This window comes from Crotalus tigris, unplaced genomic scaffold, assembly GCF_016545835.1.
Source record: "Crotalus tigris isolate CLP2741 ecotype Arizona unplaced genomic scaffold, ASM1654583v1 scf7180000017729.2337069, whole genome shotgun sequence".
In the NCBI taxonomy this organism is placed as follows: domain Eukaryota; kingdom Metazoa; phylum Chordata; class Lepidosauria; order Squamata; family Viperidae; genus Crotalus; species Crotalus tigris.
Genome location: NW_024096596.1, coordinates 671,173 through 691,573, shown reverse-complemented (window position 1 = coordinate 691,573; position 20,401 = coordinate 671,173). Strand labels below are relative to the sequence as shown.

The following is a 20,401-nucleotide window of genomic DNA, read 5'->3' as shown; positions in this document are numbered from 1 at the left end:
AGAACTAATGCAATATATTACCGCAATATACAGTATGTCTGTGTGCTGCAATTCATGAATCCAAGTGAGAAATTAATTTTTCAAAAGAACAAGTTTGTAGAGCATTTATCAAGACATTTTTGGGAAGATTCCACATTTAATTTCTCTAGTAGAAGATCATCTGGAATTGCAGTTGTCATAAATCATCTCAAGCGAAAACACAACCAGGCAGAAGGATAATAAACATGACAACATGTCAGTGGGGGAAAACCCACCCAACCTCAGAAGATCTGCTTGTTCTTTTAATCAGTCAAAAGAATGAAAACAAAAATCTTCCAGCAGTCTGAAAAATCCACAATAGTATATTTTGCGCTATTGAAAAATTTATTTGAAATTAGAAGTTTGAAATCAGAAATATTTACATTACCTATCAGGAGAGAGGACCATAAAAGGTTACTACAGATGCTACAAAATGGATATGGAGAGGGGAAATTAGGAATATTGAAAGCATGCTTGATTCCAATCCATGAACTAATAACCATAATTTGTATTTGGACCATCATATATTCAGATGCACAGGGAGAATGATTGAGGGCTGTCCAAATATCTGTTAAACTTAAGGAAGACAGAATTACACAATTCATGTTCAATATAATTCTGCACTGGATAGCATTTATACAGAACTTGAATCATATGAATAATGGCCTATCTGTCATATACAAGGAAAAAGGCTCATCCTCAGAGTTGAGAAACAGCAGAAAGTTGAAATAATCTGACAGTGTAGAAGATGCTAATGCAGACCTGAGCATTTTACAGCCCGTGGGCAACTTTTAGCCCTGGGCTGTTTTTGTCCAGCCCACAGCACTGTTGGAGGGGGCAGTGTCAGTGGGAGGCAGGGCAGCATTGGTCGAGCCAGGGCAGGGACCCTCCACAATAGTCCTAGTTTCTCATGTGGCCTATTGGGAAAATTAATTGCTCACCCCTGCCCTAATGTAATACCCAAAATCCAAAGGCTTGCATGCATGAAAAATCAATTATACATCTATCAGTCTCTCTTCATAACAGCGTTTTCATTATTTATCCTATTTTCTATCAATAAATGACACAAGCCTCAAACTAGTGCATGAATCTATTCTTTCATCTATCACAGTGGTTCTCAACCTGTGGGTCGGGACCCCATTTGGGGTCGAACGACCATTTCACGGGGGTCACCAAACAAGGCTGTCCACCATTTTTTTCCCTTTTCCCTAGCTGTCCTACTCCCTCTTATTGGTGGCCACACCCACTTGGGGGTCACCACAACATGGGGAACTGTATTATGGGGTCACGGCATTAGAAAGGTTGAGAATCACTGATCTATCAGATTATCAGCAAATGTATGTACTTACTCTGGGTATTCAGAATGATGCTCGGGGGGTGGAGCAAAGTTAGTGTTGGAAGTCATATTCTCTATCTGGCTGGCAATGGCACTGATGTTGGTATCAGCCACCACCTACATTGCAATGGAAGAAGAAACAAGTATTAACCAGGTGTGACTTACTACTATTAGAAAAATACTAGCAATGAGCTATATTTGATGGACATATTAATGGACCAACCAGAAGCTGAAGCACCCATAATGTAGCCTGCTTAAGGCTAAGTGAAAATTGATAGATTAATAAGTGAATCAAGAACGTGTTTATTCAGTTACTCCTTTAAAGAACTGATTCAGCCACCCAAATTGGACCTGGGGAAGCAAAGCTTCAGACCACGGGTAACTCTTTAAGCCTAAAAGTTCATTGTAAGCATTAATCCACCCTTATAATAACTTTATCTTCAAATGCAGGCAATATATTAATATATCAATTCAAAAATTTCCAGTTAGAATGAAATCACTATAAAACTGCTCATATTTCCTGGATTTTAGTTTGCTTTTAATGGCAATAATCTATGCCCCCGTCTCTCTCTCTCTCTCTCTCTCTCTCTCTCTCTCTGTGTGCGCGTGCGCGCGCGTGCGTGTGTGAGTGTGTGTGTGTGTGTGTGTGTCACTGGCAGAAAAAGCACACCAAAGTTCAAGAATCTCACAAAAAGCTTTTTCTTATCTCATTACCAGGACTGCAAACAGCTGATTCAATTATCAAAGAACATCCGAACAGCCAGGCTGGATCAAATATTCCCTGGAGATCCTAATCTCTCCTTTGCAAAGAGCATTAACACATTTCTTTGCCATCCTGCCCAAGTCATCCTGACAATTAGCATTTCCACAGCTTTATCTCTAGTCATCTGACCTTTCCTACCCATTTACCATGAGGTCATTTTGCAGATAATAGAATTACTTACTGATGTGTCAATGATGAATATCAGATTTTTAAAGAATGAATTTGCTTCTTTGGTATGAATTCAACTTCAGACCAACAAAGAGCATAGTTATTTAAACATAAAATACTATTTGTAATTTTATGGACATATTTGGATATTGATATAGAGGATGTGAATATGGTAGGCTGTGAAAACAATTAACACCACTTTTTAAAAATTAGCCATACATGTAATAGATTAAGGCTCTTCTAATGAATAATTTAAAATGTGTGATAGCAAATCTGTATTTTTTTCTCTAAGTTAATTATTTTTAAGTAAGAAACATATTGCAGGAGATAGGAATTATTTTAAAACTTGAACATCTGATAATCTGCTTCTCTAGAAGTGCTAATGTAACTGAGAATATATATATATAAAATCTCATATGTCAGTAAATTGAGTTTCCTGCATTGGTAAAATATTACTGCCTGTGTAGTATTTAAAGAATAAGTATTAGCAATTTGTATTAGTATTTGATTAATAGTAGAATATGGCCCCATCCTTGGCTGTCAATGTTATTTTCACATTATTTTAAAGCAGCTAACCACATCATTTGACTAATTGCACATTCCCAATGTTATTCTGTTATTCATTGCAAAAGTTGTCTGCTCCCCAAAATCATTCAATTTTTTTCACCTTGGATTTTCATTGGATGTGGTTCTTGCTTGATATGGTTCTAGCAGCTATTTCAAATAGGCTCCATAAATGTCAAATTAGGTATCACCCTCCATGCCACTATTACGGGCAATTATGGTCCCTTTCCTGAGTCAACTATGCTGGCTCAGGAAATCTGAGAGTTGAGGTCCACAGATCGTAAAGGGGCCATAGTTGCTCACTCCTGCTCCATGCGGTGAAAGTATCATGGGCACAAAAACAATATCTATTGACCTGAATCTCATTACCCAAATTTGAACAACTTATATTGTTCAACATAATTGCTGGCTGGGGAATTCTGGAAGTTGAAGTCCACAAGTCTTAAAATTGAGAAACACTGTGCTAAAAAGTGCTGCAGCCTCTGAATCACTTATTTCTTCCATTTCTATCAAAATCCCTCTTTTGAAATAAAACAAGAAGTCAGAAAATATTTCAATGTGCAATCCTTTAAAAAAATTTTTGGGGGTTGGGATACCAAAGTGTTACTCTTAAGACTGATTTCTGAAAATGCTCAAGTAAAATTACTTATTTTGTTTTCAGAAGCGCTTGTTTTTAATTTTTTTAAAAGAATGTTTTGTATTTCTGCAGATGCTGTACTTTTCCACACTTACTTTCCTGTGATTCAGCAATTCTTGCCATCAGAGTTTGCTGATGTAAAAAATGATTTCAACTTTTAAATCTATTTTCCTATTTCCATCAATCTCTTTGCAGGTTATTGCAGTTTGAGATAGACCCAGATCTATCAGTGATTTTATTAACATTAAAAACATTCAAATAACACTCAAAAATTGAATGTAATTATTTTACATTTAGATATCACCCTGAATTTGAAGTGTTTTTTTTTCCCCCTGTGCAGGATCATAGGTAATAGGTAATAGCTTTAGATATCCTGTATTTTAGGTTTTCTTACATAGGGACCTTCTCCAGATTGTTACATATTCAAATTCATTGCCACTTTCAGTTCATGCATTTTTCTCTTTATTTGTGCATTTTCAATTGTATTTATTTTAACAATGCTTATAGAATGTGCTCTAATCAAAACTGACTCCAAGCAGCATTCAATTCCCTTCTGTGGGGAATAAACCAAAAGCAAAAAAATACAAAATATAGCTTGTATACAATTGCATATCCAAGATCCAGAGAATAGTCAGCCCATACAGCAGTCAGCTCATACAATTACAGCAACTGCCATTGCTAAAGGCAAATGGGTTGCCACTCAGTCTAAACACATGTGTGTATACAGATTAAATCAGAGGGCAGAAATGAAATGATGTAATTGCCTTAGGACTGAGCTGTAACACTAATTTTAGAAATTCTCCAAGATAAATGTCCAAGTGAATTTAGAACAATTAAAAATGAGGGGGGGAGGGAAGAGAGAGAATGCTTTTTCTAAGACTGATTCACACAATTGTTTAGACAGATTATTTTGGTGAATAGAATTGGAGCTGGATACGTTTTTTCAACTCATATAGTTTCTTTTCATATAACTTTCAGATTCAGATACACAGGTAGTCCTTGACTTACAACGAAAATTGACCCCAAAATTTTCATTGCTGAGCAAAGCAAGTGTTAAGTGAATTTTGCCCCATCTTTTTTTGCTACAGTTGTTAAGCAAAACATTGCAGCTTTTAAGTGGATCATATGATCCTTAAGCAAATCTGGCTCCCCCCATTGACTTTCTTGGTCAAAAGCTGGCTGGGAAGATTACAAAGGGTGATCACATGATACCGGGACAGTGCTACCACCATAAATACATGCCAGTTGCCAAGCGCCCAAATTTTGATCACATGACCATGGGGATGCTGCAACTGTCATTCATATAAAAATTAGTCATAAGTCACTTTTTTCCAGTGGAATGATCACTAAATAAATGGTTGTTAAATTGATGACTACCTGTACTGTATACCAAAATTGGAGGTGATTGCCATTATAGTAAAAAGCTAAGCAAAAATAAATGAAAAATTCAAAGCTAGACAGATGACATAGCCAACTCTGTCAACATTTTACTATCTGATCTTAGACAAGAGCAACAATAAAATCTTCAATTTGCATTCAGGATGTTATCACTTGGCAGATACATATTCATTTTCAGCTGGTTCCCAACAGATTTCTACAGATGAACTCTTTTCAACTTGGCTAAGTAAACACCAACTTTTGCTTTGAATATATTCAATATAAAAATGTTTTGGTATAATAGTTGTAAAATCCCACTGATCTATACTAGTAGAAAGTTAAGCACCTATCTTCCAAAATCCTGGCAAAAATTAATGGATATAAAATGCATAAGACTCACAACAAGGTATATGATCATTACAGCCCAATAAGATATATTGGGATTTATGATAAGGTGTCTTACTTTTAGTTGTATAGGTCAACTAATAAAATAACCACCTTGCAGTTTATAAACAGGAAAAAAGCACATCTTCATTTTTGCCTTCTCAGATTAAATTAAAATGAGAGATGGATCCCTCCAGTTCAAGCACTGCACCTTGGCTGAAAGCCAGTTGTGTTATAAATCATCACCACTGTTAACAAAGCCTTTTGTTTTGCTCTTTTTCCTCTGAAGAAGATGTTAACTGGATAGAAAAGCTCCATCAAAGCTCCATAGTAAAAGAAGAATCTGTTTTTAGTCAGGTTATTTTTTTTTGTCTCCAACAGTATTTAATTAGTTTATCAATATAAAGTACAGAAGTACAGAGAAAAATGAAAATAACGGAAAAATAAAGCAGGAAAGGGGGAAGAGAGAAAAGTATAGGGTAAAAGGGAGAAGAAAAAGAAAAACATTGACTTCTGACACCTCTTGGTGCAGTAGAATAAAACCTAAAAACATAAAACTTCAACTTTTTACTTTTATATGACAATACACACTAGTCATTTCTCTAACAACAAATTTGCTTTATCACCAAAACCCAAAATCAAAGTTTAATTTTTTTTCCACCTCAAGCACAAAGTTCAAAAGCAGTTTCCAAGTAGAAACAAGTTAATTGTGTTGTATTATTATAGGTTAAATTATAAAATACCAATCTGGGGGATTCCTGGACACGTGATGGAGGGGGTATCTATGGGTGTGAATTTGGATAGGATTTCTTATAAGGAACTACTTGGATTGGTAGGGAATGATTGGCAATTAAAACCGTTAGTTGAGTTAAAACAAGAAAATATTGTACAGTCTTGGTTTCAGTATAATCAATTGTTGGTTAGGTGGAAGTTAGATCAAAAGGTTGGTATTACCTTAATGGATGAGAATTTGGTAAAACAGATTAAAGATCAAAATCGAGTGCATATAAAGAGAATTTATAATGCTTTAATAGAATGGGATTCAGAAATGGATTTAGTTAACGATTGTATGGTAAAACGGGCCCAAAATATTCAAGAACTGATTTCATTGGATATATGAGAGGTAATTTGGGTTAGAAATGTAAAATTTACCCAGGCCCAAAATTTAAGAGAAAATTTTTACAAAATGTTTTATAGATGGCATCTGGATCCTAAAAAGTTGTCTTGTATGTATCCCAATTTACAGCCCAAATGTTGGAGATGTGGTAGCTTGGATGCTACTTATTTTCATATCTGGTGGACTTGTAGAAATATAAAAGCTTTTTGGATTAAGATTTGGTGGAACATTCAAAAGATTTTTAGGAGAAAGATAAAGTTTACCCCACAATTATTTTTATTGGGTGTTATTGTAGATTGTGATGCTAAAGAAATTAACTTGATGTTGAATTTGATAACAGCTGCAAGGTTATTGGTAGGGCAATATTGGAAGAAGGATTGCTTGCCTACTATAGAAGAATGGACGCTTAAAGTGTCAAATTTAGCAGAAATGGTGAAAATTTCTGCTTACTTGAAGGATCATTCACAAGAAAGATACATTTCAGTCTGGAGAAGATGGATAGATTATATTCAGAATAAATACGGGACTAAAAAGTTCCATTTAGTTTATGAGTAAATTTTAGAGTATTATTATTATTAATAGTTTATTGTAGTTGAATTTTTATTAGTTTATTATTATTTTTAGTATTAGTATTGTTTAACAATTTGGATATTGTATTGTTTAATAATATTGACTTGTTTATATTATTATGTTTATTTTTAATTTGTTTATACTTATGTTAAAGGGGAGTTAAAGCGCATTATGGACTTGGTTATTTATATAGTTGGTTAATGTTAGTTAGAGTTTGATTATTATATTTGTAACCCTGTACTCAGCTCTGGGAAGTGGGGGAGGGAGAGGGGGGGTTAGGGGGGTGGGTTTTGGGGTGTATACTGTAATTTTTATAAAACTTTTCAATAAAAAAAATTAATTGTGTTGTTTTCTTTAACCAAAATAGTCAATTTAGCCATTTCTGCCAAGTCCATCCACTTTTGCAGCCATTCGTCCATTGTGGGAATCAGAGAGGAATCTGTTTTTCTTTTAAAGGTGATGGAAACTAAAAAGCAGAGATTCTTTTATCATCTCTGTTAGCAAGAGAACATTTCTCCCTTTTTCTAATTTCATTCCACCATATGCCCAGTTATATGGACAAGAATAAAATGTTTTTGAACATAACAGATTTTTCTTTAATCCTGCGTTAATTGACATCAGCAAACACACTGTGATGTCTTGTGCCAGACACATTCAGGCCATTATTTAAAATTACCACTGAAATCATTGACTCCATTGCACAGTTGTTGTTCAATTTATCATCATACCTGCAGGATGATGCTCCCATAGGCATTCTTCAGCAGATTTACTACCTCAGCATGAGACAGACCATCCAAAGGCTGCCCATTAATACTGACAATCCTATCACCAACCTAAAAGTAAGAGAAAAAAACCAGAACATAAATAGAAATATTGGTAGCATCAGGGATACTGGGAGAGATCGACCTGTTTTGCAAGTGTGGTGCTGCACAGTCGTGTTTCTTATTTATAAAAACACAATAGACCAATTTATAAAACCCACCAGAAGTATTTGTCTCTAAGATTAATGTATCTTGTAAGGCAAGGAAGTTTCAGTGCTAGCAGCCCGTATGTGAGCTCCAAAAGGTTGAAATATAAATTTAATGAATAAATAAACAACTGGCCATTGAAAAGATTTATTTTTAAGATGCTGGTAAAGCTGTCATTCATGGTTGATTGTTACTCTGGATTTGTTAACCTTAGTTTATTAATAGCATTTTTTAAATTCTTTGATCTGTTTCTATAATTTGTGAGCTGTTTTCAGCAACTATTTTCTAATTCAAAGGGAAATGTGGTGCCAAGGTTTTTGTATAAATAAAATAAAAATACCCCAAAAAAGAAATATTGCTTCAATTTTACAATCTAGGAGCAAAGAGAAATCATTGTAAATGGAAGAAGAAGGTACTGGTAGTACGAGAAACACTAATTTTTTCCCTAGAGGTACTTGGTGAAGTGAAGATGTTAGTAACAACTCTATTCTTTTTTCCTGCAAGTCATCCAGTGTCTTCTGAAAGCAAAAAGAAAGAAAGAATATAAAGTTCCTGTTTTTCTACGTTGTATTCAGAAATTGGAAACTTCATGACATGAGTTCACTGTCTTGATTGCAGACATCATACTGCTGAAATGCAATTTTCCACAATTGCTGTTATTCACGCCAGGGGACAAAAATGACGTTCTTTAGCAGCAAAATGAATGAAGCGCCTTATGAAGTTGGAAAAAGAAACATTTTTGGAGGTAATAAAAACAGCAACAGCAGCAAGAAAATGGAGCTAGTGTTTATGCATGTATCAGTCACTCTTCCACTTACTCGTAGTTTATGCGTGCGTGCTGCCACTCCGTTGGCTTGAATCATAGCAATGAAGATCGGAATATCTGCCAGGGGACTTCCCTTGCCACCAGCAATACTGATACCAAGAGCATCGTTCAGGCCCTGAACAGAGAAAACACGGTTATAAGGATCCCTTACTCTGCCCAAGTTTCAAATATATAACCTGTGGACCTGGTGTCACATGGAATACAATTAAGCAAGGATACAATGTGATATCTTGTTCAAAAATTCCATCTCCCATCTCTCAAATTTTCAAATTGCTTTAGTGACATTATTAAACACATGCAAAGGAAGCAATTTTTTTTTTGCATTCATTGAAAGCACTGTCATTTGCAGGAGCGTGAGATTTCAATGACATAATACTAAAATCTTTTAAAAAATATACAGTACACGAGACTCCTAATATTCTCTAGTGGGAAGCTGAGGTACTGTGGTCAAGATAATTCCATAACCTCTTTTATTCATTTGTTTAATTTGCAAATAGATCAGAACGCTATAAATTTACTCATTGTTTACCTGCAGGACAAAATAACATGGTTTTGCTCTTTCTCTCTAAATATATTAAATAAGGAAAAATTACTGACCCTTATGATTTCCACAGTTCTTGGGCTTATGTCTGCTCCAACTGACAACAAAATAAATATACAGAATAATTAAAGGCTAAAACTATCATGATATTATTACTTCAAAATGATCACAAATACAGTATTGTGCTCCTTTTCCCAAACTGAGGGTTTTAAGATGTACTGTATTTGTCTACAACTTCCTGAATTCAAGATCAATATGGCCAATAATTTGAAAGCCAGTTTGGTCCAGTGGTTAAGGCACCGCTAGAAAGCCAGAGACTATGAGTTCAAGTCCCACCTTAGATATGAAAGCCAGCTGGGTGACCTTTGTCCAGTCACTCTTTTCTCAGCCCAGCCCACCTCATAGGGCTGTTGTAGGGAAAAATAGGAGGAGGGAGGATATGTTCGCCACCTTGAGTTATTTGTAAAAATAATAATGGCTGGATATAGATAGATAGGCAGACAGACAGTAAAGGGGGCTAAAACATTCTTTAAGTTCCCGGAAACAGAGTAATATTTGGAAGCCTCCTTGATTATCTGCACTATAAGAGGGAGAGAATTTGTAAAATTCTGTTATTATAGCCAATCTCAATAAGTGCAGTTGTGTTCTTGAGCAAACTGAAGAGCAGAATATCCATTATAATTCACAGAAATATTAATTACTTGTTCTCTCTGATACCTGAATTTCTCTGAGAAGGATCGGCAGATGATCTCTTAGTACTGACTAAATTCTGCAAAGTGGAGATAACTGGAGCAAATGTAGGATGAAAGTGGCTTTGGACATTATGCTGACTCATCTGAAAATCCAAGAAAAACCAATAAGGCTCAAGATAGAATTTGCAAGGTGGTTCCACACATAATCCACATCAACTGCTTTACAGTTTCTCTCATTAGTTATAGCATCTATCATTAGATCTGTTCATTAAACCACAGATGATGCTCATGTTATCCAAGATGCTATCCAGAATTTCTATATCACTACTAACATATTCACACAAAGACCCACACTTCAGAATTTAAAATGGATTTTTCTTTTAAAAAATGTATAGAAACACATATGAACAAAATTCTAATTTGGCTTTTTAGGTGAGGGAAGACATATTGTGCCAACATGATAAAGAATCAGGGAATCTGGCAATTGAGGCTAAAAAAAAGTTGGAATTTATTTATTGCACTTCTAACTTTCTTTAGACTTTTTATTCCATCATATCTGGAGCCCAGCTGCTGGGAGGCAGGAACAAAACTCTACCACTCTCTTAATGAAATAGATTTTCAAGCTGCAGAACACTAATCAAATGTCTGGATCAATGTTTCTCTCTATGCTGAGGGAATTCATTAGCAGTAGCATTCTGTATGCTGGAGAAAGACTAACAAAGTGCAGAGGTAATACCTAGATTTGACGTGTTTAGTTTAGTTTAGGTAAGGCAAAAATAAATGGTGCATCAAAAGTTTGGAAGTTGGGCACAGATTGGGGAATGATCCTAAACTGAAATGAAAACATATGAGAAATAATACTGTTAAATATCTCTATGTCTTCCTGGAAGAATGCAGAGTGGTTTGTCGGATAACTTTCTAAAATGAGAATATAACGTACTGTGTTTCATTATTATCAGGATACGAAGGTTTGTTTTAATTGTATCTTATTTCTTTCACTCCATGTAAAATGGATAGATAGCACGAGATGACTATTGTGGTTACAAGTGGCTGGGGAAAATTACTCTGCTCCCGTACCCTTTTTGAAATTAATGGTTTCATGAAAAATCAAGTGTGTGCATAAGTGTACGGAAGTTATAAAAAAATATTTCTAAAGCAGGATTTTTCTGCCAGTTAAAACACAGGAATTGTCCCATCTATTAACATGGCCCCCAGATAATTAAAAATGATGGATATAAAAAGATTTTTTTAAATTAAGGTTATATTTAAATTCAAAGATAATAATTTTATTCTGATGATCACATCAGACAAGACACACAATTTACAAATAATTTTGGGGATCTATTACTTTATCATTCTTTTTAATGCATTTCCATTTCCTACTAACCTGACTGTTTTGTGATGTCTTCCTTGAGGATAACAAAGATCCCGCCCTCAACCGTCCAATCTCCAGCTGCACAAGTCCTTGGGCACACTTCAATATACAAAATACAAGATAATAAGTATTCATGTTTATTGATGTCCCTCCAAAAGTTATACCTTTAAATAAATCATGACCACTTAAAATGCCCTAGTCCCCAGAAGACCTGGCAACATCCATTTCCCATCTTGCTCTTTTTCTCCAGGTTAAGCTCTATTATAAACTCTATTAAAAGACCATATTTTTAGCTGTAGAAAATATACCTAATATTGTATTCAATAGAGTACACTGTATCAAAGGACTGTACAACTGAAAATTATTTTTAGCTGTATACATTGAGCTAAACTGTAGTTTGTTTAATTAGTGAATGATCCATATTGGCCCAGTTCACACATATGTAATTCTGTAAACAATCTATATTATGGTTTAGTGGGATCTGCAACTAATCTTGTCTTTTTATTTTATGAGGAATAATCAGAAAATTAAGTTTTTAATGAAGGAGTATCTCATAATAGGATTACACTATCTGCTCTTTTACAAAATGCATGTTAAAATATTTTACTGATAAACTTGGTTTATTTCCATTATCTACAGTTAAAATTAAATAGAGTGGATAATTAAGCATAAAAACTATAGATAAATCATAGAACATAAAATTGAATCTTCTACCATGCTTGTTTTTATGAGATTGAACTGTGTTTGAACACTTTGGCTGAATTTAGTATTTCCAAGCAATGTTACATTTTACATAGACTCAACTGCATATTCACCTTAAGAATGGTGGCTACCACCTCTTGAGAAGCATGTCTGACATCCTCACCATTGACAGATAATATCTGATCTCCTTGAATTAGTCTTCCATCGAGATCAGCAGCTCCTCCTTTGACAATATCAGAGATAAACACGCCACTTCCATTTCTAACAACACAGGGAACATATGTACTGCATTATTAAACAACTAAACTATAAATGCTACTTATCTGCAATTCCATATTGTTAATTATTTCCAGCCCAAAAGACCTTTCTAAAGACAATAATATCTCCAAAAACAATTTTCACTGATGATCTCCTCAATCAGAAAGGTCACATTCTGTCACTTATGCCAATTTATTGTGGTATGCCAAATTGTTCTGCTATATCGCTAAGTTGTTATCATCAGTAAATTTTCAGATAAGAAGCAATCACTATCAATTTACTTTTGCACACAGGATCATAATGCCAATGTGATACAAAACAATGTGATGGAGAACACACAGTCTTCCACTGAATATTTCATTTTAAGTCTCCTGGCCCTGAACTGGTAAAATGCTAGTATAACTGCTAGCACTTACAATAACTTCAGCATTTTATGTAAATTTTACAAATGTGATATAGCAGTAAGAGCCACTATGACACTTGTATGCCCTCTCTGTTTCTACTATAAGAATAATCTAATTCCGATCAACCGTATTCCTTACCTTTTCCCTACAATGCTAAGTCCTAATCCTCGGCCCATTTTCCGTTGTAAGTCTACATGGAAAATCTCCAAATTTTCTTCATCTTTATAATGAGCTTCATCTCTATAGACAACAAGCTGCACTTTTGGAGGTGTTTGCCTCAAGGCAGTGATAGCATCTTCATGACTGGCGTTTCTCAAGTCTATGCCATTAACCTAAAATAAAATAAAGCATCCAATTGGACGTATAGTTTACTCACTAGATTTTAATTAGCCCGGTAACAGGCAAATTAGCATGAGCCGCCCAGACTCGCCTTCTGGTGAGACGGGTGGCAAATAAATTTAACAAGTAAACAAACAAACAACACATTTTCCTAGGGCCTCCCAAAAAGAGAGATCCCAAAATCACATTTTTGGAAAATTGCTTCTGTCATTCTAGCACCTCTATCCCAGGTTAGAGTTAAGACTTACACAGATTCAGTATAGAATACCAGAAATTCTGCCAATTCATTTAAAGGGTAAAATTATGGTTAAACATTTCAAGAAGGCAATTTTTACCTTTCCCTATTTGATCTAGGAATTTTATTCAGTTTGAACTCCAAAATTTGATTGATCTTAGTGAGAACAAGCAAGTGAAAAGACAAATTTGCTTTAATTAACCATAGTTACGATTAGAGTTTCTAATTATTAAATTAATATACTAATTATATTTAAATCATAGTTCAGAGACTAGAAGCTCCCATCAGTTTTTTTTTAAAAGGTTGTACTATGGTTGAGTACTGGGATTGAGCCAGCACTTATTCATAATATTGTTTTGTATAATTCACTAAAATAAATCGTGCTTCTTAAATAATTGAATAAGAATATATCCATTCTTAATGTCTGATAAAATTATTTGAAAATGTAGATTTCCCCAAATCCTTAGAGCAAAGCATGATGATAGAAAAGGCAAGTTCTGTATTCTTTTCTGAAGGAGTAATACTGAAATTCTACATGTCTGCCGTAAAATCTACTAATTTCAGTAAGGTTTATTCATGGGTAAATAGACATAGTATTGCTTTCTGACCCTGCTGTTTTGTATGCATGATAAAGATCTACCTGTTTTTCTCTATTTTTTTTAATTTCACAATTCTATCCTTTGAAAGCAAAACAATACTTTTATATATTCCAATAGATGGCACACCACACCACAGCAAAGCTTTAAATTGATCTTAAAACAAATATTAGTACTAAATTGTAAATGGAGTCAGAACAACTGTTTTCATTATCATCATGGCCAAATAAAAATATCTTTCGGTTTTAACTACTGCAACTTGAAACATGTACTCTAATGTAATTTCTGGAACAGTTCTGCTATTATGCTTTATTCATCTCTGACAAAGCAGTTTTCATATTTTTAAAGTCCTCCCTCAACTTCTACTTCACATTACTAGATTAATCTAATCATCTTGCAAGACATTGCCTTCAAAATGGAAACAGTAGTACATAGGAGAAAGTTATTTTGGCATAGTAATTAATCAAAGTGAGCTGAAAACCAGGAGAAAATTAGTTGTGGCCTTCTTGGACACAAAGCTGGCCGGATGCCTTTAGGCCAGTGTTTCCCAAACTTGACAATTTTAAGGCATGTGGACTTCAACTCCCAGAATTCCACAGCCAGCATTGCTGGCTGTGGAATTCTCGGAGTTGAAGTCCTCATGTCTTAAAATTGTCAAGTTTGGGAAACACTGCTTTAGGCCATCACTTTCTCTTAGCTCTTTGGAAAAAAACAATGGTAAATAACTTCTAGAAAATATTGTCAAGAAAACTTAATGGACTTTTCCTAATAGTTGTTAGGAGTGAAGACTAATTTGAAGTCACCCCCCAAGAATATTTATAAATTATATAATATATGATAAGAAATATTTGTGGGACTCAAACAATTAATACTAGATTTTGAATTGTTGGAGCAAATTTTCAATCATAAGCATTTCAACACACCCATACAGTTATCCCAAAGACAAGAGAAATATTCAAGGAAGTAAATTTGAAACTCACTTCCAGAATTTGATCACCAGCCCAAAGTCGACCATCTCTAGCAGCTGCCCCTTCTTCATAAACTTCATGGATGACTATGGCATCCTAGAGAAATATACACGCTTTATATCAATACTTATAGTTTAAAAACTGGTAGTTCAGAACATAGAGTGATTGATAAGCAGACAGATAGGGAGGGAAAAAGGTAATTATATGTCAAATTTCTCATTACACATAAATATATTAAATATTAATAGATATTGTGTTAATGTTTAAGACCTGCTTTGATACTGTATGCAGGTTTAGGCTGCATCAATAGAATATAGTGTCCAAATCACAATAAGTTAATAGTTCCATTATATTCCCCACTGATCAGACTCAAACTTGAGTCCCTGTATCACAATTTAAGAATTCAGACAAATTGAAACAGATTCATAAAAAGGCACAAGGATGATCACTTGACCTGGATATTCTTCAGAACTATTGACCAGTTTCCCACCTACGAGGGAAAGATTAATGAGAAAGTGGTGGCGTTGATCTGGATCCAGTTCAGTTCAGATTCTAGCCTGGATATCAATGGAAATGACATTGATTATATTTGTGAATGTTCACTGGTAAGAAGCAGATGGAGGAATATGATGCAAAGTGCCAGTCATCATCTTTAAAGCCCTTCATATTCAGCCCTGGGGATATATGAGACCATTTTCTCCTTGTAACATTTGAGACAATTATCTGCTGACACTGGGGTAGAGCAGAGTCACTTTGGCTCTGGGATTGCCATCTGGAAGAACCATAAAACGTTGCCTTTTCATTATGGCTTCCATCCTCTGTAATAGCTTGAGCCCTGGATGACCCAAGTGTTCTCCTACCTCCTAGCTTTTAGAAAGTTAGATTTAGAAAGACAGATTTTGGCTATATCTGTGATTTTTTTTTTCATCTGAGAGTAATTCGTATTAGACTTCTACCAATGTTAATACAAGAAGGTGATTCATTTAATCTTGGTGATATCTAAATCGACAGATTTAATGAAGAATCAAAGTTTGAAGGACTTCATGGGATAATTTAATATGACTCTTTTCTTACACTATAATGCTGCAATTCAATATCCCCCCCCCCAAAATTCCAAAGTTTAACAGCTTCTGCAAAAATGTTGTTCTAGGGACAACAATATACATATTTACTGAAAGGAGAAGAGGCGACAAGCAGGAAGGATGCAGAGACTGCTTTTATCTCTTCATGAACTACATGAAGAGATAAAAGAATACGCAGATGCCTTCACGGGTTAATCTCTAGCTATCGCTTTTAACAACGAGCCATGTAGGATGCAGAATAAACATTTCAAACTGGGCAGCAGACAACATTTCAGAGAACAATATCAGGGACACAAAGAATAAGCATATAAAAATCAGAAAGTGATTGTTGTAATAAGTAAAACAATACTTTCTAAGCTTGGGTCCTTGTGTTCAGAAGGACAGCTCCTTATAGTTTTATAATAAAAAAAAATGTATTAAAAAATAAAAGAACAATGAAAACAATCACTCTGTCTCCATCTCATTCTTTAAAAAATTTTCATTTGGTGCTGAATGGGCATGTAGAATCCAATTAATGCAAAACTACCAAAAAGTTTGGGAGAGTGGGACATCTGTGCCTGATTCGATAGGTGTTGGGGAGGGGCAGCAGAGGCGGCCTCTACATCTGAGAAGGGCCTCCTTGTAGCCATGATTCACTTCTTTGGGGCACTCTGAGAAAGCATTCAAAGATCTGGGACAGGTATACTAGTAGTCCTTGACTTATGAACACAAATGAACCCAAAATTTATGTTGATAAGCAAAGCAATTGTTAAATAAGTTGTTCCTCCTTTTAAGACCTGGTTCAGACAATTCAAAATAAAATTGGATAATCTCTTTTAGAAATATTTTGCTATCAGGTACATATCCCATTCAAAATTAGCAATTATTCTCATATATATAAACAGATGTCCTTTTACCCTTCCAAGGACATCAGAATCTTGTCTTCAGAAAGCAGTAATCTGCCTCCATTTCCCCATTATTAAAGTATCATTATATCTCTCATTATATCTCTCTCTCAAAAAAACCCCCTTTATTTTATCTGGAAACAATCTTTGGCAAGGCTAGCACTTAGCACAAGACAACAATCTGTAAGTCCATTGAGTTTCCTTAGGAAATATGATTAAAATGACATTTGGTGTATTTATTTTCTAGGCTTGTTAAACGACCTGAACAAAGCACTATCTGCCAAGTCTCTCTCCCTCTCTCTCTCTCTCTCCCTCCCTCCCTCTCCCTCCCTCTTTCTTTCTTTCTTTCTTTCTTTCTTTCTTTCTTTCTTTCTTTCTTTCTTTCTTTCTTTCTTTCTTTCCCTTTCTTTCTTTCTTTCTTTCTTTCTTTCTTTCTTTCTTTCTTTCTTTCTTTCTTTCTTTCTTTCCTCCTATTTCTAAACCACTCATATCCTTCAGAGGTATGAGAGAAAAGTACACATATTACTTAAAAAGGGAATTAAAAATTTAAATCTTCACTTTGGATACATAAAAGGAACACTAAGAACAAACATTTACAAAACGGTTTGTTGTTTCTTCTGAAACAAACATTTACAAAAACAGTTCGTTGTTTCCTTTGTACATAAGTGAACTATCAGTCTATGTCTAGAAGCAAAACTTTCCACTTTTTCTCTTCAATTTCTGTTACTTCCACTTCCACAATTTATATATAGCTTTTTCTGAAAACTTCCATTTATAGTAAAATTAAATATCTAAAGTTCTTTGAAATCATTACTGCAAAGGCCCAACATGCATGACCACAGAAAAGGGAACCAGAAATAAATCTCAAAGAGGCTTCTAAAAAGTTACTCCCAATGTTGATGAGGGAATCTTACCCATTCTGTCTTTTAACAATAACATTTGGAATTTATTTTTGATATAAAGCCATTGATCGTAGACAGTATAGTTAGTGGGAGTTCAGGAGAATGTGTTCAATTTAAAAAACATCTTTCCTGAAAAGTGCTAACATCACTCAGAGTAAGGTGACACGAAACGAAAAAGACAAGGAAGAAAGTAACAACATCTTTGCCCTAAAGCAGTTCTTTTTGATCAAAGGATTGTTTCGACGCTTCCCTTTTTCTTTTAAACCATGCAGCTATCAGTATTTACAACTATGATGCCATTGCAAAATGTTACATTGCCGTATCACATTTCTAATTACTCCGTTTGGGATTTGAGGGACATTAGTGGCCATTTATTTACAGAACACCACAGAACCGCAAACTGCCGATTTAGGAATCAATCTGTTTACAGGAAGCTGCATAATTAAATTACAATTACTGATACAAAAATATGGTTTACACATGCTCACAGAGCGATATCACTTTAGAGGGGGAAAAAATGAAAAATGCAACCAGCATGGGCAGAAAATTAGAGAATTGGGTTTTTTTAGTAGTACAGCAGTTGGTTTTTCCCCCTTTATGGATTACTGCCTTGTCGTGGCGAAGGGGCTTGCGTAACTCAATGAAGCTATAAGCTATGCCGTGCAGGGCCACCCAAGACGGACAGGTTATAGCAGAGAGTTCTGACAAAATGTGATCCACTGGAGAAGGAAATGGCAAACCACTCCAGTATCTTTGCCATGAAAACCCCATGGACAGTACTAAAAGGAAAAAAGATATGACGCTGGAAGATGAGCCCCTCAGGTCGGAAGGTGTCCAATATGCTACTGGGGAAGAGCAGAGGGCTAGTACTAGTAGCGCCAGAAAGAATGAAGCGACTGGGCCAAAGCCGAAAGGACGCTCAGCTGTGGATATATCTGGTGGTGAAAGGAAAGTCCGATGCTGTAAAGATTTTTTCTCCATAGGAACCTGGAATGTAAGATCCATGAATCAAGGCAAGCTAGACGTAGTCAAAAAAGAGATGACAAGACTGAACATCGACATCTTAGGAATCAGCGAACTAAAATGGACAGGAATGGGTGAATTTAACTCAGATGACCATCAGGTATACTACTGTGGGCAAGAATCCCTCAGAAGAAATGGAGTAGCCTTCATAGTCAATAAAAGAATAGGAAAAGCAATACTGGGATACAATCCCCAAAATGACAGAATGATCTCAATTCGAATCCAAGGCAAACCATTCAATATCACAGTAGTCCAAATCTATGCCCCAACCACTGGTGCTGAAGAGGATGAAATTGACCGGTTCTATGAAGCCCTACAGCACCTTATAGAATTAACACCAAAAAATGATGTCCTTATCATCATGGGGGATTGGAATGCTAAGGTAGGAAGCCAAAAGATAACCGGAATAACAGGCAAGTTTGGCCTTGGAGTACAAAATGAAGCAGGGCACAGGCTAATAGAATTTTGTCAAGAGAATACGATGGTCATAACAAACACTCTTTTCCAACAACCCAAGAGACGGCTCTACACATGGACATCACCAGACGGTCAACATAGAAATCAGATTGACTATGTGCTCTGCAGCCAAAGATGGAGAAGCTCTATACAGTCAGTAAAAACAAGACCAGGAGCTGACTGTGGCTCAGATCATGAGCTTCTCGTTGCAAAATTTAGGCTTAAATTGAAAAAAGTAGGGAAAAGCACTAGGCCACTCAGGTATGAACTAAATCATATTCCTGATGAATATACAGTAGAGGTGACAAATAGATTTAAGGAACTGGATCTGATAGACAGAATGCCTGAAGAACTATGGATGGAAGTTCGCAACATTGTACAAGAGGTAGCAACTAAAACCATCCCAAAGAAAAAGAAATGCAAGAAAGCAAAATGGCTGTCTCAGGAAGCTTTGCAAATAGCTGAGGAAAGAAGGGAAGCGAAAGGCAAAGGAGAAAGAGAAAGATACACCCAATTGAATGCAGAATTCCAGAGAGTAGCTAGAAGAGATAAGAATGCCTTCTTAAATGAACAGTGCAAAGAAATAGAAGAAAACAACAGAATAGGGAGGACCAGAGATCTCTTCAAGAAAATTGGAGATATGAAGGGAACGTTTCATGCAAAGATGGGCATGATAAAGGACCAAAATGGCAGAGACCTAACAGAGGCAGAAGAGATTAAGAAGAGATGGCAAAACTACACAGAAGAACTATACAAGAATGAGCTTAACATCCCAGATAACCACAATGAGATGGTCATTGACCTCGAACCAGACATCCTAGAATGTGAAGTGAAATGGGCCTTAGAAAATCTGAGCAACAACAAAGCTAGTGGAGGTGACAGTATTCCAGCTGAGCTATTCAAAATCTTAAAAGACGATGCAGTAAAAGTGCTACACTCAATTTGCCAGCAAATTTGGAAAACTCAACAGTGGCCACAGGATTGGAAAAGGTCAGTTTACATTCCAATTCCAAAGAAAGGCAATGCCAAAGAATGTTCAAACTATCGCACCATTGCACTCATTTCACATGCTAGTAAAGTTATGCTTAAAATCCTACAAGCTAGACTCCAGCAGTATGTGGATCGAGAACTACCAGAAGTACAGGCAGGATTTCGAAGAGGCAGAGGAACTAGAGATCAAATTGCCAACATACGCTGGATCATGGAGAAAGCTAGG

At 35.5% G+C, this 20,401-nt stretch overlaps 1 protein-coding gene across 4 annotated transcripts in view; it reads right to left on the bottom strand.

The window, feature by feature from the left end:
• PATJ (PATJ crumbs cell polarity complex component) overlaps positions 1 to 20,401 on the bottom strand; it is a 160,233-nt gene that overhangs the window by 7,818 nt on the left and 132,014 nt on the right. For all 4 annotated transcript variants that reach the window (XM_039339052.1, XM_039339049.1, XM_039339051.1 and 1 more), the window contains 9 exons: positions 14,851 to 14,934; positions 12,839 to 13,032; positions 12,152 to 12,299; positions 11,349 to 11,435; positions 9,987 to 10,104; positions 9,326 to 9,366; positions 8,721 to 8,843; positions 7,663 to 7,767; positions 1,368 to 1,471 (listed from right to left, as the gene is read on the bottom strand). In XM_039339052.1, the coding sequence (XP_039194986.1) occupies positions 1,368 to 1,471; positions 7,663 to 7,767; positions 8,721 to 8,843; positions 9,326 to 9,366; positions 9,987 to 10,104; positions 11,349 to 11,435; positions 12,152 to 12,299; positions 12,839 to 13,032; positions 14,851 to 14,934 (1,004 nt within the window). The remainder of the gene's footprint in view (positions 1 to 1,367; positions 1,472 to 7,662; positions 7,768 to 8,720; positions 8,844 to 9,325; positions 9,367 to 9,986; positions 10,105 to 11,348; positions 11,436 to 12,151; positions 12,300 to 12,838; positions 13,033 to 14,850; positions 14,935 to 20,401) is intronic.